Consider the following 24,385-nt stretch of genomic DNA (forward strand, 5'->3'; position numbering starts at 1 on the left):
TAATTCTGCAACAATTCTGCGGGGCCACTTCCCACTGCCTTGTAGACGACCAAGTAGTTTGTGGACCACATGTTGGTAACCGAATGATTCGTTGATTAATATTCGCTACACAAATAGTAAACATGTCCATGAATGAAAAATATATATAACAAACTCGTTAACCCGGCGAACACAGAAATACATGCTTGGAATTACATTTCGAGATAGCAGGAGGAACGCATAGGTGACGGTTTAATGACATCATCCGAGCTATAAGGACACGTGAGCTTATAGCTCGGATGATGTCATTAAACCGTCACCTATGCGTTCCTCCTATCTCGAAATAAGGAAACGTGAGCTTGGGCTGGAAACGGCAAAAGTTAGAAGGGATGATGGCCGATGTTCACGGACAATAAAAGTGGGAGCCAAGGAATGGGACGCGTCTGAGAGGACATCCACCTAGCTGGCCGAGTGAGTAAATCAGTTCTTGTTAACTATTAACTATGTTTATTTTACCAGGTCGGGCCCACTGAGTGACACAGCTCTTTTTCAGAAGCGATCTGGCCATAAATGATAGCTCAACGAAGTGGCTCATCACGTGGACATTTATTGCAGCCAAATACTTTTAAACGCACGTTTCTAAACGTGAAGGGGAAAACCGGCTGCCTTGAACTTCTTTCGCACCGTACGTGGCCGACCGTTCTGGCTCTGTGAGAATGAGCGAATATGTATTGTGCGGAGCGTTGCAAGTAAAAAAAAATCTTATGGTGATTGTAACTCAACCAGTAATGGATACCCATTGTAATTTATATGAATTAATTACCCCCCCACTACCTCTGGCATGAGGGGCTCAAAAGTTACATCAAGTCTATCCCTCGATTTAAGAAGGAAACAGGAGGATTTCTCCACAAATGTGGCTGTTGCCTGATGATGCTGGTTGTAATTACTGACAAAACGTCGTACTCGGATTTTAAATGTCTTGGATTTGCTCTCCAACACACCGGTGTGCTGAATCCGTAACGAATCGGCATGTTCTGCTCACGTGGTGATGGGTTCAACGACACATTTATATTTACTCGATCTAACCCCCCCCCGCCCCGCCTCCAAATAACCTCTTATGCTTAATATCGCTATCATTTGTCCCGTCCATTCTGACATTTACAACAAACACCACATGCCATATAGAACAACAAGACCGAGCGGGAGGTCATATGCGTTCATTCAGTCCGGAAAGCAGCCCCAGAGGCTGTACATGATGACACTTTGCTAAAACATTACTCAACCCAACAAAAAAACCCCACCCTCTATGATGGATAATTGATGATTATCATCCAAATTATTCGGTATTGTCTAACCCCCCCCAAACCACCCCGGGGGGGAGGGCCGCGAGCGCTCTCCGATTGCTTGGCACCCGATGACGACACCGGGCCGTAACGTCACCCGATGACGACAACGGCGCCGTGACGTCCCCCGATGACGACACCGGGGCCGTGACGTCGCCCGATGACGACATCGGGACCGTGACGTCACCGGCAGCGGTTCCACAGCGGCAGCAGCAGCGTCGGCGGCGGCGACCTCCTCCTCAAACTTTCCCCCATTGGGGACTTTCGGCGCTCGCTCTCCACTCGCCCTCCTCACCGCACGCCGGCGCACGGATTTGCCCTGGCAGCGGCAGGGCGCCACACGCCGAGGCGTTTCACTCAGAGGCTGCGAGCCCCCCGAGTGCAGGAGGGTAGGGGCCTAGGCGAGGTGCAGGCGGCATGCCGCGCTAGGCCTCCATGCGCGCCTATGGCGACAGCGGCAACAGCAGCAGCTGTAGCAGCAGGTGGAGGTGGAGCAGCAGCTGTAGTGGCCTCCTGCCGTCCCCTCGCCGTAGCCCGCGTTTGTCATCAATAGCTGCAGAAGCGGCGGCAGGAGGAGGAGCAGGAACAGTAGCAGCGGGACGGGGGTCGGGGTCCTCACGCTGCGTCCTCACGTAGCCGACGTTAGCAGTCGCCGAGAGGCGATGGGCGCCGAGAGCAGCGCGCTGAGCGGCTTGCGACGTGACGAGGAGGAAGAGGAGCGGGGAGATGCGATATCCGGGCCTGGTGGAGTCCGCGTCTGGGCTGCCCGGCTCGGCAAGAGCAGCAGGGCATCCCTGCTGCTCTACCCCGAGGGCGCCGAGGTACGCGCACGGACAGCGGCCAAGGTGAGAGATGGAGAGGGAGGCGGGCGGCGGGGGGGGGGTCGCGAGGTGTCGTCCTGAGCGCCACTCAATACAAGATCTCGATGTGATGTCAGGAAGTCACGATGGGACTTGTTAGCAGAGATTCAAGGCGCCGTGTCCTGTTACTTGAGTCTCGAGGAGAGGCCTCTGATGGTCATATGTTGATTGGATGACGCCGGCAGGGACCCACGGGCTGGGTCTCGAATTTGGCACAACGCGGATGTCACTAACGGAGTGCGAGGGTGGAGTGAGTGCATGTTGGTTGCCCACTCCGTTCCTGATGGGAAGCCAGGGCGAGACTCTGTTGAGCTTAAAGCGCTATCCTACTGGTCTACAGGAGAGACTCCTTACATGATGGTCAGAACGGGCAAAGAGGTCCGTCCTCTTGCTCGCCGTCCAATGTGCGTCATTTCTTAACTGCGCATGCATAATGTACGTGAATATACCTTGACTCAAGAGTAGGCCTCGGTAAGGTAATTTACCCTTTTTACCGGGTAAAAGGGTAAAGCTAAAGGTGTCGACATGCCAAGGAATAAGGTAAAGGGTAGGGTAAAGGTAGCGTGAAGTATTACCCGGTAAATACGGTGCCTTGTTTACCGCTAAAAGCTCCGTGGTGCAGTCCGTGGCCTCCATTTAATAAGTAATATAAAAAAAATTACAAACACGCTTTTATTAAATGTACTGTACTAGTAATGGCAGAACTCCACGACTCCAGGAAGTGGCCCCGAAGCTTGCCATAACGCAAGGGGCCGTGGCCAATTACAGCCAACGTCAGTTGACCGTGGACAATTAGACCCAAGCCGAAACATAACATATAAAAAAGAGTGTTTAAAAACATGTTTTTTATGATAGAATATAGTGTTGTAAACAAAATGACATAAGTATACCAAGTTTGCAGTCGATACCACATTGGGAAGTGGGTTAAAATTGAGTTACAAGATTTGAGGATATAACGACAACAACAACAACAGACAGAGTGAGTTCAAAGAAAGCGTGTAAAATTGGAATCGAGAGTATTCTATATGTATAAGTGCTTTACCTAGCATTTACCGTTATAAACCTTTTTCATGGGTAGTACCCCAGTAATTACCCTGTAATCGGGTAATTTTTATGGGGTAAGGGTAAAAGGTAGGTAAAGATAGGCTCGTTGCTTTTTACATTACCTGCTAAAGGGTAAAAGGTAGGGTAGAGTGATTGTATTGTGGTAAGGTAAAAGGTAAGGTAAAGGTAGGCTTGTTTTTTTACATTTTAACTTTTACCTTACCTGGCTGAGGCCTACTCAAGAGCGTGGAAGCGTGGTCACCACATCTACGCCTCTATATAAGGAACGAAACAGGTGGACTTCTCCACAAATCTGGCTGTCGCCTGATGAAGCTAGTTATAATTACTGGCGAAACGTCGTACTCAGATTGTAAATGTTGTGGCTTGGCTCTCGAACACTCCAGTGTGCTGTACTAGTAAAGCATTGACATGTTCTGTTTACGTGACAACCCTTACTAGTTGGCTGTGTGATGGTGGCGGGTTTACCGACACATTTATTCATATATTTACACGATCTAACCCCAAAAAACCCTCTTATGGATGATATTGGTCGTGAAAGCCTACGTGTTAAGCTGCAGTCAGTGCGTTATTATCCCTTACCTGAGCCCAGTTGTGGTAGAGTGTGTGTCCCCTTTTCCATAAGTACATGGGTGGCCAGGGTGACGACTCTAATATGAGCCTCAAGGAGGTAATCATCGCTTGCCAAAGTGCATGTTCTCATGTTTATGTCAACTAATAAGAGAAGATCGTTCTTACCTGAGCTTTAAAGTGTCTTCACTTCCCTTAGCCTCGTTGTGGTAAGGTCATCCCATAGCTGAGGTTCATAGTGACCAGAATGAGAAATCCTGACCAAGGCCACACCTCAAGACGGCTAAGGGTGAGATAAATCCTATATTCAGAGTGGCCAATGTCTGCCATCCCTTAGCCGAGCCTCATGATGGTCAAAGTGAGAGAGACTCTCATCTATGCTTGTAGGTAACCAATATAACCAATCCACTATAACGTGTGCTTGAACGTCAGAATCTGTAAATTGAGTTGAAAAGTATGTTATGGTTTAGATAAACATTGATAAAGTGCTGGCACAAGGCTGTCTCTTGTGTATAGTTGCAACCTGCCAGAGGACGAGTCTCAACTGCAGGCTGATTGCATAAAAAATGTACAGGCACTCGGGTAACCTATATAGCTGTATCCATAGTAACATTCACTGTGTTCTTATTCATAACCATAGCCTGTTGGTTAAGTTTTTTTCTTCTCTCCCGACACTGACCCAGCCAAATATTAGTACCCGATGTAACGTGCCAACACTAGCTCTGCAATTTAGGGTTTGGTTTACTCTACCCTCCTCCTGTGCCAGAAAACAGTTGCTGATCAACAGTACTTTCTTTGACTATCCAAACTAACAGATGGATTTATGCCTGTCGCATCAAACAGCACACAGAGGTAAGTAACCAGTGACCTGTGTTCATTGTCCTGCCATGGTTACCATCAGTGGCAAAGTGGTATGTTAACCTGACCTGGTTAATACAGTCATAATTGAGTACTGGTGCGATCTGTCAACACCAGCAATGGGGAGACAAATGTGACCAGGGGTGATGCTGACCACACCACATCTTCGTGTGCCAGCTTTGATAGCTAGTTGCTCGTTAGCAGGACCTGCTGCAACAGTCTATAGGTCTCAACAGAGGATCTTTGTGTATTTTTTGTCACGCAGCACATGCGAACCCTCCGTCATCCAAGCATCCTCCGAGTTCTGGGAGCGTCTGCTCACAATGCTCCTTTGGAATCAGGTGCCACTTGCATGCACATACACACACACAAGAATGTAAACCCGCAACATGCATGAATAGTAAATGCTGTGTCAGCAACAGAAGAGGGGTTATTTTGTCACGTATGTTGATATTCAATTTATTACTGTTGATTGAGTGAAATACGTTATGTACACTTTTTAAAGACTGTTTATATCCATTTATGTTTAGTGTGAGTTATCTTATGACTTTAAAACAGTAATTTTTGTATAATTAATACAAGTTTAAGGATTCATGCTGTAGGTACAGGTTCACCTCAAATATTGCTGTTGTGGCTTGTGATTTTTAAACCGTTTCCCAGCCCGTTCATTTAAAAATGCTTGTTGCATTTACAGTTAAGATTGCATAATTCTTTGGCAACGTTTCTTGAACATTTTCGTTATCAGGCATACGTAAAATTCCTTTTCAAAGCATAGCAAGCGGCAATTCTGGCTGGCAGAGCCATGAGGCACAGTGACTGGCACCATTAATTAATTAACAACAGTTTAATGGTTGTTTCATAGGGCAGCATGATTTAATGAAGCTGTTGTGTATAAATAGTAGAGATGCGGTGATTCATCACCATTAGCTTATCCACTTTTGGATAAAAGCCTTGCCAAACCATCCCCTATCTCATGGTTTGATATTGCATAAATCTAGTACCTGCACAGGAGCCGATTTGTTTGGCATCAGAGGGCAGTGCAGGAAAATCCATTCGTGTACACTCGGGTACTCCTAAGCTATCTTGTTTTTATTTCCTGCCTTAACCAACCTGCTCTGACCATCATAGTGAAGTATGGTCGACAAACTCTGCTAACCCACACAGCATGGGGAGGCCCTCATCCAGCAATGGAACTCTAAAAGTTGTACAAGTACACGTGTGCAATGTACGCCGTGTACACATGTACTGGACTTCTGTGAAAAGAGCTTAATAGCTCATCGGATTCCTCCAATGTAAATAAAGATTCTGATTCTAAATTAAGAATGATTAATATATTCATCCCATGACGTGTTGCCAATAGCACAATTGAGATATAAACTGCAAATCAAATTATGATATTGGTTATACCCAGATAATGTAGTTGCCTGGCAATACAAATGGTTATTAAATATGTTTTTGTGATGCTTATTTCAGAACAGTATCACTCTTGACTGCACTGTGCAAAGTTATGACTGTACACATCACTCTACGAAATCAAATCATATCAAGAAGCCTAAAATGAATCAAGTACTTATTAAATGTGTTAAAGTCAGTGAAAGGCAGACAGGAGCAGGGTGACCTAAATTTCGGACGATAAACAAATAGTGCTTGCGCTTTGTAATTCCAATGTGCGTCTGCACAGCACGCACACGTGTCATTCAGTAACTAGAGTTTGGGCATTACATGAAATTACCACTATAGTCAACCTCTCTGGCTCCATATTCACTGCCTCGTGTGCGGTGGTTACTGTAACCATCAGCCACGATCTATCTACCGCTGGATGAAGACCTCCCCAAGGCATAACCAACGGTCTTGGATTGCAATGTAATAATCCATCTAAATCTCGCACAATTGCTGATTTCATCACTCCAAAACTGCCACAGGATGCCCTCTCTGGAGTGTTCCTTCCTTTGGCCGCAATTCTGTCGTTTGTCTTGACTACTAACCATCGTCCCTTATTGAAACATACCCTGCCCAAGCCAATTTGTATTAACAATAGTATAAAGTATACTGTACGGGCGTATACAGTATATATAAAGTTGTACAGCAGTAGCATACTTTATTGGTTTACCCAATACTCTTAAGAGTCATTTTCAGGAGAACCCTGCATTGGGATGTTTGGCCATTTCTACTTGCACTTCCTCTGTATGTATGTTGAACTTCTTTCACACCATACTTAGTCAAACATGCTAATCGGAGGTGCGGAGGAAGGACAACAAACTATGAGGCAACAACATCATTGGCCTGCTAGCTCACACAGGAACCACCTCTGAACGATCCACCAATATCCACCTTCAAGATTGTTGTGTTAAAGGCATATCTATATATATAAAAGGGAAATTTGTGAATGTGTGTCTGTTGGAAATGTTTAGCATACTTCTCGACATGCAACAAACTTGAAATTTGGCATGTGGGTAGCTTCCAGACTGTACACAATGCAAAAAGTATAAAAATAGACTTTTGTATTTTGGGGAGGGGGGGGTGCAATAATGGATTTATTTTGCACGGCAAGTGAGCTGTGACGTCACATCTGTCATGTCACCCACGCATGCGCAGTGCTTAGCGCGCTGCACTACGAACCCGGCGACCCGAGTTCGATTCCCACTCACGGCCACCACCGGTGACGATTATTTGAACCGGTCCTGGCCCTCCCCTGGGTCGACTCAGCCTCAAACACGTAACTGGTGTGGTGTGTGAACATCGCCACTGGGGAGACAAAGGCGGCCGGGCGTTGTGAATCTAAGTCCCGGGCGAAGCCGGGTAGTAAAGCTCGTAATAAATATACAGAAGACAAGACGGTGTCTCTGAGAGCTACATTACACGGTGTTGGAGAAATTGTAAATATTGTGGATTTGCTCTCCAACGACACATTTTTATTTACATAATCTAACCCAAAAAAGCTGTATTATGGATGATATTGGTCACGAAAGCATTACGTGTTAAACTCATTAACTATATCTGCACTTGAGAACAGGATTTATTCACAGGCAGTTGCCTGAATTCAATTCCAGGATCTCAGTGGTGTCACCTCGGCACTGACCTGTTGAGCCACCTGTTCCCCCTCGTTGGCGAGAGGAATATTCTTGTAATTTGTTCGTTCAAGGGCTCGTGCCAGCGGGAGTGCCGTGGGTGCTGACGGAGGTGGCGACGCCGCTTTGGAGCATGCGGGATGCGGAGCGAGGCTCGGCGAGCGAGGTGGCGGGTGGACTCTACTCCGTCATGCAAGGCCTGCTGTTCCTACACAGCACGGTGTGTGTGTGCACGAGTGTCTTTGTGTAACCCATCGCGGAATGGCAGTGTATTTGTTGCGCACTTTTTCTACGAACACAGTCGCTCGAGTCCGATTTCCAGCCAAGGGCTAACATCAGTGCTGCTTATCTGAACTGGTCCTGGGCTTTAATTTAGTACCTTGTGCAGAGTGCGTAAACATGAGCAATGGGGAGGCAGCCAGAGGTTGTGACACCATCCCATCGTGTGATTGATGCCAGCCATCATAGGTGCTTGCTAATATCACTTTGCCCCAACCAGTATATTAAAATCCTATATATTGGGGATCTTAATCCTATTAATGACCATGGCTGTGTGTCCTTGAGTTTGCATGTGCATTATTGGGCACGTTTGTGTGTGTGTTTTTAATTCGGCATGGGCGTCTGTGTGTGCAGTGTGGCCTGACCCACAATTCAGTGGGAGAAGGCAGTGTATTGGTAACTCCGGGGGGGGAATGGCGGCTCGGAGGAATGGAGAGCTCCTGCACTTTCAGCCAGGCAACTCCACAGGTTAGTGTGCATTAGAGTGTGTGTGCATTTGTGTGTGTGTGCATTAAGAGTGTGTGTGCATTAGTGTGTGTGTGCATTAGTGTGTATATGGGGAGCAGTTGTGTTGCGGCTAGCACGCTGCACTACGAACCTGACGACCCGAGTTCGATTCCCGCTCATGGCCAAAATCAATAATGATTGTTTGGATTGGTCCTGGACCTCACCAAGGTCGTCTCGGCCTCAAATGAATGCCTGGTTTGGTGTGTAAACATCGCCACTAAGGAGACAGTTGGTCGAGTGGTGCTGGCCACCCAACCCCTCGTGTATCATGCCAACCTTCATAGGTGCTTTGCCAACAGCACTTGCCCCAACAGTCTGTTGAGGCTATTCCAGGGATCTTTGTATATGATTGTGCGTGTGATGTGTGTGCATTAGATTGTATGATTGTCAGAGTTGTGCATTAGAATGAGTGCATAATTATGTGCGATGTATGTGTTTATTGGTGTGCATTGCACCTGTGCAATGATGTTAACTGAAGTCCAGTGACATGATTCTAATTCCTGACCAAGCACTGCAGATCAGTGGCAGATGGTGTCTAACTGCAGGCAAAACTTTACTTGATACGGCATTATAAAATACACAACAGTGTAGAGGCCGACTGAAACTGAATATCTGGTTTCGGCCGAAACCGAAAGTAAAAAAATTACTTTCGGCCAAAACCGAAAGTAAACCGAAAGTAAAAAATTGACTTTCGGCTGAAACCGAAACTATGCCGAAAGAGGCCATTTGCCAACTTTCGGCGCCGAAACCGAATTTCGGTCGGCCTCTACAACGTTGATATGTTCACACCAACACTGGGAAGAAGAGGGTTGCCAGGAATGATGACCCACTTCCCTCTTGTGTCCAATATGTGCTGTTGCACATTGCAACAACAGCCTAACATGACTGAATGGGTGACTGATCTTGTGTCTTGCCTTAAGTCACAAAATGTTGCATTGTTAAGCAACTTTTGTTTGTGTAATGAAACATGTGCAGTTACAGGATGAGTTGCATAGTGTTGTGAATTTGCCTGTGCATAAATAAATATGTATGTTGACCTTCTTTCACACCATACGTAGCCAACCGTGCTCATCGGAGGTGCAGGGGTCCTCATATGGTTGCGCTTTGTGGATAAACAGTGCAGAATGTGACATCTGTTTTAAAAGAGTGATTCTCTCAATCCCTAGCCTGGAATCGCGTTTCCATGTTTAGGATGACATTTGATTCATAACAGTATTGTGGGATCGGTACAATTGTAGAATTATGGCGGTGCTAAGCTTAGCAGAGTCCAGTTTGGCATTAAAGTAAGACGGCAGTGCACTTGGGGCCTGGCCAGCCTCATAGAATCTCCATTGAAATGTGGTCGGTGGCGATCAGGCACGGTTCGTCCACTAGGGGCGTTGTTGGGGCGCCGCTTCACCAAGCAGCTGGAGATGAGAAATGATTTTTACAGGGAGGAAAAATGTTCCTCACTGCCCACCAGGGATTATGTAGCTGTCTGTCTGTCTGACTGTCTGTCGTGCATAAATAAATATATAATACACACAGCTCTTTGATTGGTGGAGACCTTACAAACAGCTCTTTGATTGGTGAAGACCTACTGCCGGGTACGGAGAGGGGAGGTGCCTAAGGGAGGAGGGTCAGGGGAGGGGCCTAAGGAAGGGGGGAGTCAGGAGAGGGGCCTGAGGAGAGGGGGGTTCAGGGGAGGGGCCTGAGAGGGGGGTCAGCGGAGGGGCCTGAGGGAGGGGGGGTCAGGGGAGGGGCCTAAGGATATGGGGGGTGGGTGCTCAGGGAAGGGGCCTAACAGAAGGGGGGTCAGGGGAGGGGCCTAAGGCAAGGGGGTCAGGGGAGGGGCCTGAGGATATGGGGGGGGGGGTGGTCAGGGGAGGGGCCTAAGGGAAAGGGGGTCAGGGGAGGGGCCTAAGGGGGGAGGTGCCTAAGGGAGGGGGGGGGGCGATAGTTAAGGGGGCTGTCTGCCTGGCTACCTAGAGTCAAGTTATATTTTATACATACAGGTAGGAACAACAGGTTCCACACTGCCCACCAGGGATTATTTGTCTGTCTGTCGTGCACGAATGCGCTGTCAAACCAAGTTCTTACCTGCCTACTCCGAAGGAACGTGTTCCAATAAAAATACTTTTCTATAAATTGTTGTGTTTACATTTTTAAAATATAATTATTTCAACATGAATTTCCAATGAAGATAAAAAATTTAAGTTGTTCATATTAGAAACCGCTGCAACATTGTCTGATTTGTGCCTCGTGGAGGTCTCGGGGCTGCTGTGAAGGCGTCCGAGTGAGAGATATCCCTTCATTCATTGCGATTAGCTTAGCATTTTAGCCATGCCGTTTGAGACCCATTCAGGTGGTGAAAAAGGCGCCCATGGCTGTAATGACAATGTCACAACGCTAGGTTGCACTTTGAAAATATAGCAGGTTACAGGGTTGTGTAGTGTGGACTTGAGGGTCCTGGGGACAGCATTTGAGTGCCTTGTTGTTTATTTCCATATTGTTTATAAATGCCTACCTTTAGTAGCTCAGACATTTATATCATTTTAACGGGAAGGCCAATAACGAGTTTTTCTTAATTCGAACACCATACAAAATAAGGTCAAAGCTGGAATGAAAGGAATCAAATAAGATTTATACAAATACATTTGGTCCAGCTCTATTGTGTACACGAATCCTACGTATGAGTACGAGAGCCCGTGTATGTGCGTGGCACATGTGTAATTCTGATCGAGTCGTGTCTGTGCATCCATATGGGTCTGTGTGTGTGTGCGCGTGCAGTTCCTGGAATCAATCCGTGCTCTCCGCGATCCTGACAGCATTCCTCCAGAGGAGGTCAGCCCTAAGGCAGCTTACCACCCTTCCGAATCATTCTCATGTCTGAGCTGTTTAAAAATTAATCTACCCGAGTCCCATATGATCCCTTGTGATGCGGAACACTTTTGTAAGCAGGTAACTGCCGAGCTGTGTGTATGGAAAAATTTGAGGATAGGAGTGTTGAGTGCATTTATTGTTGCAATCATAAGTGTAGAATCAAGCACTTTAATATAGTTTTTTCAGCCATGGTCACTTTTCTTCTGGATGAAGGCCACCCGGCCACCCATTCATTCCCCGTCCTTCATGTTCTTGCAATCCCACGCTCCTATTTAATGCCTGCATATGAGTTGATCTCATCACTCCCCCTCGATGGTGGTTATCCTCAGGCGTGTTCTGTCCTTTGGCTGATATTCCATCACCAGACTCGTCAATCTACCATCATCCATTGAGTGATCCCTCATTTTTATTTTGTTCTCTAATTCACGTGTGTTTTTCTGTCTCTAAATATCCGTCCATGCTTCTTTACACATGCATATAGTGTGTAAAGCCAGATTGTCATATTACAGTATCTATACATTGATTTAAAATGCAGCATTAAACATTTTCTATTTTTAAATTAGTCCTGTATTTACGATTTCAGCACATGCATTTTTTTCCTAATTAAGCTGTACATTTCAAAATTATTTAAAAACTGTGCAAAATACTAGTGTGTGAAGCTCATGTGTATCATGTTAACATCTGCAAAGTTTCTGGTGTGTACTCATGTATGCGTGTGTGCATGGATGTGCGTGCCTTGTATGTATGCAGACACCCAGGTTCCAGGGTTTGCAAGTCGCCGTGGGTCATGCAAGGGACGTTTACGCATTTGGGATTTTGGCCCAGAAGCTATATTCGCTGCTCTCGGACCTCGGTAAATAAAGTGTATGCACTTGCAAAGTTTATCTCCCTGGTTAAGTGTGGAGGGGGGTACTTTTTTATTCATGATCGTGGTTTATGTAACAATTTCATTTCTAATGTATGTGGCTGAGTGCTTGGGGTCGTATGTAGTGTCGGGCAGCGGCAGTGCAGAAGTTCGCGTGTTGCTCTACGAACCCCGGAGTCCGAGTTCGATTCCTGCTCACGGCCAACACGTGACGATCATCTTAACCAGTCCTGGGCCTCTCCTAGGTCGACACAGCCTCAAATGGGTTCCTCGTACAGTGTGCAAACATAGCCACTGGGGAGACAAGGGCACCCGGGCATGGTGCGAGCCACCCACCCCCTCATTCGTGTGCAGTGCCGGTCTTAATAGGTGCCCCAACAGTCTGTTAAAGGCTATACAGGGGGGGGGGGGGGGGTCTTTGGGATTGTATGTGATTAAGTAAGAGTGGTCGTGCGTGTGTGTAATACATACACTTGTGTGCCTATGCGGTCATGTAGTAGTTTGTGCAATGTGCCTGCAGTGCCACCCATTTGGGTTCAATTCCTGGTCATATATGTCACATGTATGTCCTGGGCTTGTAGGTTGAGTCCACATTATAATAGGTACCTTGAGCATTGCGTAAACGTCTCTGGGAAGATAAAGGCGGCTGTCTGTGGTGCTGACTACATCACTGCACAGAGTTCGTAAAGTTTACACTTCTCACATTTCTGTTGAACTGGTTTCAGATTCTGTGTCCCTGGCCTGTGCACTCTCATTGTCGCTTTCGCTCATAACATCTTTGATGCGGCGGCATTTTCTGCAGCTTAATGGCGATTAAACTGACATTCTTCTCATTGGCTCCCCCCATCAGCTGCCCAAGGTTTGCCCTCTCAATCTGGTGATCAATGGTCAGAATGTCTGCTGAACACACGAAGTTAGAAATCCCGGTGTTGTCTTGGGTCAGTCTTTATGTTGCCTGGTTTTGCCAGAGACTGGCCCATTCGCTCATCTTTTCACATCTTGCCTATTGCAATGCCTTGCGTTTCGGAGGTCCAAATAACCTCCTTTGAACTCTGCAGTGTGTCCAAAATGCGGCCACCAGGGTGCTCATTCGCACTACTCGTTGGGACCATATTTCACTTGTGCTCATGTCTCTGCATTGGCGTCCAGTTCAAAGTCGCATTGAGTTTAATCATCTCCTACACCATACTTCCATCAGTTGATTCAGCTTCACACTCCACTGAGATCTCCAAAATCCACCGATTGTGCCCTACTCCGCATGCAGTATTCTAGGCTTCGAAATTGTGGTGATCACCGGCCTTTTGTCTGCACGGTGCCCAAATGCTGAAATTCCGTGCGCTTGGATGTCAGGAACTCAGTTGATGGAGACTTAAGTCCCGGCCAAAGTCCCCACCTGTTTAAAACGGCCTCTAATTCTCCATTGTCTGTATGAATGTTGAAATTATTTCGCACCGTACGTAGCCGACCATGCTATTTGGAGGTGGTGACTTATCACTTCACGTATTTTCCTCCATATGCATGGTGCTCTGAGATTGATTGTGTAAGTGCGCCTTATAAATCTACATTATTATTTCCACACCAGCCTTAATAGGTGCTTGCCAACAGTACTTAACTCTGCAATACATAAGGCTAAATGGGGGGAGAGACTTGCATGCAATTGGCTGTGTGTGTGTGCTAACATGGGAGATTGTGGGAGTGCAATATGCTTGTATGTTCAACTTCTTTCACAATGTACGACAACAATGTACGACAACAAACTAAACACAAAAAGCAGTTATAAATGAAATCGTTTTCAATCTAGATTTAAATGCTTCGTGTTACTCTTGTTTTAATATTGGGACACAGGAGATGTGGCAGATGGCTTCATGTCACTGGTGGAGACGAGCCTTCTCAACGCTGACCCCACACTAAGGCCACCTCTTACCACCTTGACCACACATGGGCTGTTTCGGTAAATACACGTTACATCCTCATAGGCACACGCGCACATCATCACGTGTATGTTCACATGCAGATAAATATCCAGTTTAGGCTCTAGATTTTTGTGGAAAGGTATGTTAGAAGTGAGCACCAAACACTTTTGCTTCTGTCTACCAAGTTTTAATTTTGAGTTGTGGACCACACTGAACAAAGATTCCAGGTTAAAAGGAGATCTGTGTGTGTTGACCCATGATATTTGGGTCTGTCCTATAACCTCGCAGCTTGATGATGCACATACCTTGTGGTAATATTGCTAATTAGTGGAAAATGGCAGCTGTCACTGATGTGAGCGCTACGAACCTAGCGACCAGAGTTCACTTTCTGGTCATGTAGGCAATTCAGCCTTTAAAGGAGTACCTGGTGTGGCGTGTAAACATTGGAATTGAGCAGACAAAGGCAGCGTCCGTGCTGCTTGACCACACCACCAACTGCCTCTTGCGTCACGTTGAACTTGGCAGTTTATTGCAAACGAAGCTTATCCCAACGGCTTGTATGCACATGCTGGGGATCTTAATGTGGTTTGTATAGTGTTGTGTGTTTGTGTATGTATTTTCAGAAATGATTTTCAAGAAGTGCTGGGATTCTTGGATGACCTCACCCTCAAAAGTGAGGAGCAAAAGCATGAATTCTTCAAGTAAGCTCCTCTCAGGAATTGCTGGGTGGTCCAGAAGACTTAAAACTACGTCAGAGCCAGATTTGCTTAGATGCTGAGTAAAAATCTGGCTCTTGGCCACTTGTGATTAAACCGGGTTCTTGGCTAGAGGGAGTCTCGGCCCAGTCACCAATAATCGCACAAAAACACCATCATGTTTATATTTGGAGTTTGCGTGTGTCTCTCTCCCTTTGGTCATGTGTATTTTTCTCAGTTTCCTCTGGTTTTTCCCTCCACATTTAGAAACATGCGTTTAAGAGTAGCTGGCTGCTATAAATTGCCAGGTGATAAGCTATCATTTGTGGCCAGGTTGCTTCTGAAGAAGAGCTATATAGCTCAGTGGGCCTTAACCGGTAAAATTATAATCGTTTAGTAGTTTAGCGTTTCAAGAGGAAATGGTGCTGACAGCATTGCCATACCATCTGCAGGTTCCTGCTGGAGCGAGTTCAGGCGCTGCCTGAGAACTTGGTGGCCAACAGATTGGTCCCCAGGCTTATGTCTCCACTGGTACTGGCCGAGCCTGTGGCCGTAAAGAGCTTCCTGCCACACCTGCTGACGCCCAAATCAGGGCACACTGGGGGTAAGTGTGTGTGTGTGTAGCAAACAACTTTGGACAGGTTGTGATGGTGATGATAATGGTCATAGAAAAGCAAGGTGTCTCTGTGCTCGCATGCAGTTTTGGGGAAGGCACTGTATAATACTTCCTATGACCAAGTCAATTGGAATTTGTGCCCGATCTCAGCTCAGCAGAATTGAGCCTGAATAGTACAGGTGTTATAGGTGGATTCGGGTCTACCTTGTAAGCAGCAGCGGGCACTGTATTGTACTATGACCCCCTTACTGCTCCCTGCCTTCGCCTAACCACGGCCTGCACGGCGTGGAGAGGCCCTCATCCAGCAGTGGATTGATGAAGGGCTGTCTTAGTAGTGCTCACTGGTGGACCTAAGCCATATGTGAAAATTCCATAGTCCTATGGTGGGAAGTAGTTACTCCAAAGGATGGCCACTGTTGACCTCTCACAAAGTGCTTGTTATTTTATTCACTCTGGAGAGACAATTGGCTAGGTCAACCCCCCACCAACCAGAATCTGAACTCTTGACCTTTACATTATAAGTCAGGCACGCTAACCATAGTGCCATGCAGCCAGATCAATCGTAAAGGTAGCGGTGGAGAATACATCTCTTGAAAAGCCTCTATTATTCATTAATATTTTATTTTCGTTGACATGGCCGAGAGGCAGCGTGTTTGCCGTTAGTTGCAAACTTTTGTGGCTGGAGCCCATTGGCCGCCCTGGCTTAACACTGCGGGCATATTAACCGAAATTACCCCAAGCCTCTTTCACAGTGGTGGACGTAAAAAATCCCTCGATGTTATTCAAAAACAGTGCCCCGTTTGTGCCGGCGTTACAGCCCCAAATTTGCTAAATCTAACATCTAATCCTTTAATTACATCGCCCACCTCTGGTGGACCATACTCGTATGTGAAACATGACCATTTTCGTGATAGCCTTGTGTGTAAGATTGGAATGAATACTGAACGTGTTGATTGTCATCAATCATAGATTTTTCCCTCCATGGTCACACAGACCAGGTGACGGCAGCTGGCCAGTGGGAAGGCTTGCTGAGCGCGCCGGCGTTCCGTGAGCACGTGTGCCCACGCGTGTGCGAGCTCTTCTCGTCGCGCCACGCGCACGTGCGGGCAGCACTGCTGGGCACGCTGCCCGCGTACGCCCCCAGCCTGACACGCCACGAGCTGGAGCACACCGTGCTTCCGCAGGTACCCGCTCGCGTCTGTGTGCGTGCATGTATAGTAAGTCCAACTGAGTCGTCGACGTTGCTCCTTTTAGAGGCAACACTTTTATGTGTATCACCGTAACACAAAAGGGTAACTGCATCTTTACCAGATACAATCTAGGGTGGTGACCACCCAGCTAACTACACTATACAGGGGAGTTACTGCTACGTAGGGTCAGACCCTCGCTCGGGTCTCCGACCACGTGGTCCCCCGTAGGACGAGGCGCTTCCAGCTTGAGACGCGTAACTTCCAGCTTGTAGAACGAAGAGAGACCCCGGTCCCTCTTAGGGACCCGCCTTATATCCCTCTCCGGTCGGGGCCGCTCCACCCTCGGCCCCGCCCAACTTCCCAAACATTCTCGTTCCCTCTCGATCCTTCTCAAGAGCTCTCTCCGGACACGTGATCACCCACTAGCCCCCCCACCTGGGGCCCCCTGTGTGGACATTCCCGATCACGTGTCTACGGGGTCAACCAGAGTGCCATGGCCCGGGGCAACCCTGCCCCTGGGCTGACGCTCACCCCCTCCCCCTCGGGGGGGAGCCCCCACCACACGCTGTGCGTGGTGCCCACACTATCCCAGTGCTCGCCAAGCCCCGCTAGAGCTGCTGTTACACACAGCCACCCACACGGTGCTGTCCACGATGTCCGAACATCGAACAGCACGACCCTTCCGGGCCGGCACCATACAGTGACATCCCCGATGTCACTACACATGTGTTGTGTGTGTGTGTGGGGAGCGGTAGTGTAGTTGTCTGCGTGTTCCGCTATGAACCCCGTGTTCCGAGTTTGAATCCCCACTAACAGCCAACACCAGTGACGAATATCTGAACTGGTTCTGGGCCTCCCCTAGGTCGACTCAACCTCAAATGAGTACCTGGTTTGGTGTGTAAGCATCGCCACTAGAGAGACAAAGGCGGCTGGGCGTGGTGCTGCCACCCACCCCCTCGTGTGCCGTGCCGGCCGTCATAGGTGCTCGCTAACAGGATTTGGCTCAAAAGTCTCTTCAGAGGGGATCTTTTTCTTTTTGTGTGTGGAGTATGACAGTGGTGCGTCTGCCAGTCATCTCAGTCAATAATATTAATTAGGAATTTGATAGGCAGCTTTCTTAATTGCCTCATCAACTCAAAGAGCTTGACACCATATTTCACCTCAACCATACAGATACGCCATGCATTATGCATGAGGGGGTGGTGAACCCGGCCTCAGTCTACCTTAGGTTGACACCTGCCCCAATCTTATAATGGTAACCCAAGTTATTTTTGCACATGTCGCTGCTGTGCCGGCTTTATTATGCTGCCCCACTAATTTGTTCATTCTAAGAGCAGAGTTTATTTTTCATGTGTGTTTGCTTACATTCGTGCATGCGTACGTGTGTGAAGGGGGGGGAACAGTGGCCTTGCGGTTAGCCGACTGCGTTGTGAACCAATTATCTGAACCAGCTCTCTGCCTCCTCTTGGTTAAATCAGTCTAAAATGATTACCCGGTATAATATGTAAACATTAGCACGAAGTTGACATGGACCCACGAGTGCTGCTGGCCAGACCACCCAGGTCCCCCTTGCAAATGAGCCCATCCTGGTCTCCTGAATTCTCACCTGTTTACAAACAAAATAAACTTGATTTGACCTAATTTGCATTGATGCTCGCCAAAAAAACAATCCACACAGCTTTAGAGGGATCTCTTTGTGTTGTGTGTGAATATGCACGCAGCTGCTTCTGGGCTTGCGGGACAGTAGCGACGAGCTGGTAAGCAGCACGCTGCACGCGCTGGCGGAGATGGTGCCTCTGCTCGGGGCACAGACGGTGATCGGTGGAGGGAGGGAGCGCGTCTTCAAGCCGTGCGCACCCAGATTCCACCGCGACACGCTCGGTACAAACAAAGACAAAGACACACAACAACAACCGCCATTCGCCACTAAGTGGCCGTGACGTCACCACGACGCTTGTGCCAGGCCATGTGCACCTTGAGGCCACGTGAAGTGTCGAACGCCCGCTGGCAGGAGGTCACGGGGCAGACCCAGCAGGTGCCACGGGTCGACTGACACACACGCACGTGCACACACACACACACACTACTGACTGGGTATTCACTCGTTGCACATCGTTGGCGCATGCATACTGCTGTAAGCAGACTGCTGCGTCACGATGTACTGCTGGGATGAGGACATCTCCATGCATTCACCATACTTCACCACGCTGATCAGTGCTGGTGAATGAAGGCAGGAAGCATATAAGTTTAGTTCATAAATTTAGCTGCACTGCCCTCTTCTGCCAGCTACAAATCCCCGCAGCCTGTAACGACCTGGCGTGCGTGGTCATCATCCATCCAACCACTATCCGGGTTTAACCCTGCGCTTAGCGCCCGAGATCTGATGAGAATGGGCGTCTTCCGTTTGATTTGATTTGAGATTTGCACAAACAGTACATACAGTCAAACACAGTACATTTTCATATAAGGATAGCACCTTTTTTACATACACGCAAAGACAATAATCCCCATTTTAACCTGGAGGCAAGTGGTGTTAGCAGTCAGGAGTGTTAAACCTGTGACATAAACTCCCAAGTAACGTTTTATATCCCCTGTGCTGATGCTGTGTCCTCCATGGTATCAGATTCTCATTTTAGGCTGATTTGACTTAGGGGGGGGAAGCCAAGGCGAGCGTAACTCACTAATGGTGTGAGTGGAAAGGAATCGGATTATGTACAGTGTATTTGATTACTTCCCTAACACAACACACAGATACAAGTAAATTCCCTACCATACTCAAAACAGCCACTCGAGCTTTGCTTATTTTTTGTATCTCACGAGCGTAGTACAGCTGTGCTTTATTTAAGTTTGAATACACTTACTAAGCAGTACAATATTGCATTTCTACCTGGATCGATACTCAGTGTTAGGCAGATAAGTGAAATGGTCTGGTATGCAACGTTCTACTGTAAATGTAGTTATTCGATCAGAATAACCGTTGAAGCTTTCCGTTGGTTACATTCTGTCGCCCCCGGCCGAGTTTGCATGCGTCCGCCCGTGCGTGGATCCGTGCATGCACTCGTGTGGATCCGTGCATGCACTCGCGTGGATCCGTGCATGCACTCGCGTGGATCCGTGCATGCACTCGCGTGGATCCGTGCATGCACTCGCGTGGATCCGTGCATGCACTTACGTGCACTCGTGTACTCTGCAGGCTCCCCGGCGCATTCTCCCAAGCACGTGGCAACAGCAGCGGCAACGACAGTGGCGGCGGCGACCCCATCATCCTCGACGTCCTCGCTGACGTCCTCGCTGATGTCCTCTCCGCCACGTAGGCGACTGTCCGCTGACTCGACGGGCAGAGTGGCAGAAGGGGCCGACTGGCCCGACTGGGAGAGCGAGGGGGTCGAGGGCAACGGGACAAACCCCTGTGACGCCGGCCGCGTCCGCTCGCGGGAAGACGGCCACTCGCAGAAATGCGAAAACGGGAGCATTCTGCTCACTGACTTGGCCCAGTTGGCGCCGACATCCAAGCAAACGATGGCGGTGATGAACGGAGCGGTTGTTGATGCCCGGGGGGTGATTGCGGTGGGAGGCACAGCATCCCGTACGCAGGTGGCAGACAATGAGGTCCGCAAAACAAAGCCCCGTGGACTTCAGCTGAGGCTAGATGGGCCCAGCCGGCAGCCCTCCGCGATATTTTCATCATCATCGTCGTCGCTTTCGTCATCTCCTTCATCGCTTTCATCACAGCAGCAGGATGCTCGGACGGATGCTCATACTGCTGTGCGGGATGGACCGGCTGTAGGCAAGCTTTCGGCAACAGTAGCGTCTTCATCATCATCGTCGCCAACTCAGCCTTCCTTAAGCCTACACACATCGAAGGCATCGCCGTCGCAACCATTGGTGGTAAAATTGGCGCTGGCGCCAAAAGCTCCGCCGTCGACACGGCCACTGCAGCTGGGCGAGGAATTCAAGATCACTGCCAAGGGGCGGCGCTGGGCAGCAAGGGACACAGAACTAGACCTCTTCGCCGACATGGAGCCCACGATCACGTTTGACCGCAGTGAGTCTTGTGATGCAGCTGCCACCGTGGCCACCACGGGCGACTCGCACACAAACCCTGCCATGGACTCCAGGGGGACACGCGATGCCGAAGCGCCAAGTGGCACTGGAGATGGGAAGACGCAGCCGGACAAATTCGCTGCAGTCGCTGCAACTGAGGTGAGACGCACAGCTGTACGTGCGCGAGTCGGCGTGTATGCACGACGACGATAAGAAATATCCCCTCCACCATATTTAAACTTGTTAACTTTTTAGACCAGTTCTGTTAATGAGCCCCTGTTAACGGCTACCACAGGACACGAGCCAGCATTGTGTGCTCGAGGCTACTTTTGTCTCCGCAATGCCAGTGTTGACTACACCATAAGAAGTACTACATTAAGGCTGGGTCACCCTGCAGAATTCCCTGTGCGAGTTAAGGCACTATGTATGGGTAAATTTCGATTTAAAGCTTTTGTGACTGCAGGGATTCATCTTCTTGGTTCTTTCGGTAAAGTCACATAGAAGGGAAGTAATAAAAGCCGTCCGACAGACGCTGTCTCCCGACAGACCTGGTCTTCACCTGAGGACGGATGCTTGCGTTGTGGCCGAAACGTCGTGAGAATTATTTTATTATGTTTTATTTTTATTATTGTATTACTTCCCTTCTACGTGACTTTACCGAAAGAACCAAGAATATGTATGGGTAGTTGCACATGAAGTCTCGTTAATTTAGCCTGTATTTGGTTGCGATAATTAAAGAACGGTGCGCTTACAATGATAAGTCTTTGTGTGAGAACACTTGCATACGCACAGGCACAAATTATCTCTCGGAACGCAGACCTGCCACTTGTTTTTTTCCATACCTTTTGTCCAACTCCCAGGATGCATCATGGGGCTGGGATGAAGACACCGAACTGGACTGGAGCGAGTCAGGCTGGCTGGATGAGGAACATGAAGAAAAGCAAAGCAGAGCTGACACAAACTCTTAGCACAGACCGTCACAGAGTGGTCATCCATATACCTGCTCCCTTTGTCTCCTCTTCCTATCACGCCCACTCTCCTACCTCTTTTAATGTGAATTCATCACTCAAACTGTCCTTTTTTAAATGTTCTGCTTTTCTACTATCTGCCCTCCCAAATTCATTACTTTTTCAATCATTCTTTTCCTCCGTTCACTATCCGGCATTTGATATTTGTGCTTGGCGTGCTGATCACCAATCTCTGCTCAGCGAAATTTGAGCACCTTACGTGGTGGCGATATGATTTACACCAGCACTTGGGGAGACTAAGGTGGTGGGGTATGCAAAGTGCTGGCTCCACCAACACCTTATTGTAATTTGCTGAGTCGGCTTTAAAAGTTTCTCGCAAATGGCACTTGTCCCGGCAAGCTTAAAAGGAAAACATTCTTGGTTCCTCTTTTTATATTTGTCTCATACTTTCAATTCCCTGTCTCTTTTCCGACTCATGGTCATGGCATTGTGCAGTGATGATGCAGAATTCTATCTTAGGCAGTTGCCTTCTGACTCTGTAATGGAGCTAATCATCTCAAGGGGCCCACAGGCCATGCTTCTCAACACTATTTTATTAACTCCCTGCCTCCACGAGGCCAAAAGGAGAGGTCACTCGTCGACCCCCCCTGGTTTCTGGAATGGCTTTCCCTGAAAGCGGCGGCACTGGTCCATTCGGCACTGGGCACGCGTTTCGCTCATCATTGCCAAGCATTCCCATGGCCAGCATTTGCATACAATACCCAGATGGTGACGCTGGAGCCAGTGAGAGGAGCTCGCTGAAATTCCAGAACGAGTGCATTGCCAGAGACGCCATCGTTCACTCAAGTGGTCTGTGAAAGATGCTTTAAGAAGAAAACGATCCTGATGTCGCTGGACGGTTGTTGTTGTTGTTTGGCTGAAGGCAGCCAGCACTTTCCGCTTGTTTAAAGCTGCGGAGTGAAGCGGATTGGAACGGGACTGCCACCGCACTTCACATGCACATCTAACTCGTTCTGCGCTTTAATGCACACACCGCATGCATACTTTTGTGTTTAAACTTCAGTCTCTGCTGGAAAGGTTATGCATTACAATTCACCTTCCACAAACTCTGCTCAGTGTAATAGGTAACTTAAGTGTATTGTTAGGGCATTGTGAGATCAGGTCTTGGCTCAATGATGCTTGTGCAGCCCAGTTTATTGATGCCAGCCTGTGATATTCAGTGACTGTTGGGACAGGGTTGGATTGTTTGGTGGTGTCAGTCCCTGTGTTGAGTGAACACGCAATTGACACGTGTTCATTCTGTGCACAGCAAGGAGGAGACCCAGGCATGAGACTGACTTGAGCACACTGTAAATAGTGATAACCAAGCCTTCATAACAGTGGGGGCCGGTGTCACTCCTGTACTGAATGGAACACGGCACCAAAGAATGTATGATCCATTGTGGGGTAGCTCCTTGAGAAAAACTCTCCAACGATAAGCTTCACAGCAAGCACGTGCCTGGGGTGGCCTCAAACGCCCTACGTACATGTGATTATCTGTGATGAATACATTGCGCCCGGCACTGGATGAGCAGCTTCAAAACCTGTGGCCAATGTCGTTTGTTTTTATTTGTCAATATAGCTTCATCTTGTTGGGTAGCTTGAAAAGGCAGGCTGTGTCTGGCTTGTGCATGCCTCCATATGCTGCTCTACATCAAACCATCATTCTGCTGGTCCACATCAAGGTTTGGCAGCATTGCGTCAGAGATGTATGGGCCATTTTAGACTGTGCCTACGTCACCGCACATATTTATGGACGAATCAATTGGGAGAGGGTCTTTCTTAATTGTGGTAATAAAAATTAATGTGAAGTTGCCTTGCCGCTTGCAGAATTCTCATTTTGTACAAAATGCACTTATGTTAAGTTGTCTCTTTTTAGACGGGGCTTCTCCGTGCCTAGTGAAAAGGAGTGAGCAAATGCATTTTCAACGGAATGGTGGGATCTAGATGTTGGGACATGAAACACTGCAGGATTTTTTTTCACTCCACGTTTTCGTTTTTTGATGCAAAATTCAACTGGAAAAAATAAATCTCAACTGGTGAAAATATGTTGAGGTGCACGGTTACGTAGTTGAGTGTGTGTGTGCACACGAGCACATGATATCGCTGAACACTGGGTTCTACATATTGGGCATGTAAAACTGCTGAAATGTGAATTCATAATTTATGGTTATTTAGGTAAAGTCACGTAGATGGAAAAGAATAAAATAAAGTGAATAAAAATATCACGACGTTTCGATCGCAACACAAGCGGTCATCAAGTCATGACCCAAAGTGGTTGATGACTTGTGTTTTCTTGTCCACCTCCACCGTCAGCAGTGTGGGTGTTTGGAGCAAGGTGCAATGCTTTGATTGGTGTAGACCTACTGCCGGTGTCGGGGCCCTCTCCATCATTAACATTAGCTGCCCTGCCCATCTCTAAACCTTTATAAACAGCTTGCCCTCAGAGGCTAACCTCCCTGTTCCTGATGACGACCGCTTGTGTTGCGATCGAAACGTCGTGATATTTTTATTATTTTTTATTCACTCTATTTTTATTATTTTATATTTTTTTCTATCAACGTAACTTTACCGAAGGAACCATAGAATATTAATTGCTGCAGTCACGAAAGTTTTTAAAGTCAAAATGTGAATTCGGCTGAAATGTTAACATAAAAAAAAACTAAA

General features: G+C 47.8%; 1 protein-coding gene across 1 annotated transcript; it reads left to right on the plus strand.

Moving 5' to 3' along the window:
• The first annotated feature begins 1,454 nt into the window (after positions 1 to 1,454).
• SCYL3 (SCY1 like pseudokinase 3) lies at positions 1,455 to 23,766 on the plus strand. Its single transcript, XM_078595535.1, has 13 exons — positions 1,455 to 2,167; positions 4,938 to 5,013; positions 7,815 to 7,960; positions 8,374 to 8,487; positions 11,296 to 11,349; positions 12,139 to 12,241; positions 14,099 to 14,204; positions 14,790 to 14,867; positions 15,314 to 15,465; positions 16,471 to 16,661; positions 18,389 to 18,548; positions 19,861 to 20,870; positions 21,572 to 23,766. Exons 1-13 carry the CDS (start codon positions 1,985 to 1,987, stop codon positions 21,677 to 21,679), a joined length of 2,481 nt encoding a protein of 826 aa, XP_078451661.1. The 5' UTR covers positions 1,455 to 1,984; the 3' UTR covers positions 21,680 to 23,766.
• The last annotated feature ends 619 nt before the right edge of the window (positions 23,767 to 24,385 follow it).

Source organism: Lampetra planeri, chromosome 6 (genome assembly GCF_965212315.1).
Source record: "Lampetra planeri chromosome 6, kcLamPlan1.2.h2, whole genome shotgun sequence".
Taxonomy (NCBI): domain Eukaryota; kingdom Metazoa; phylum Chordata; class Hyperoartia; order Petromyzontiformes; family Petromyzontidae; genus Lampetra; species Lampetra planeri.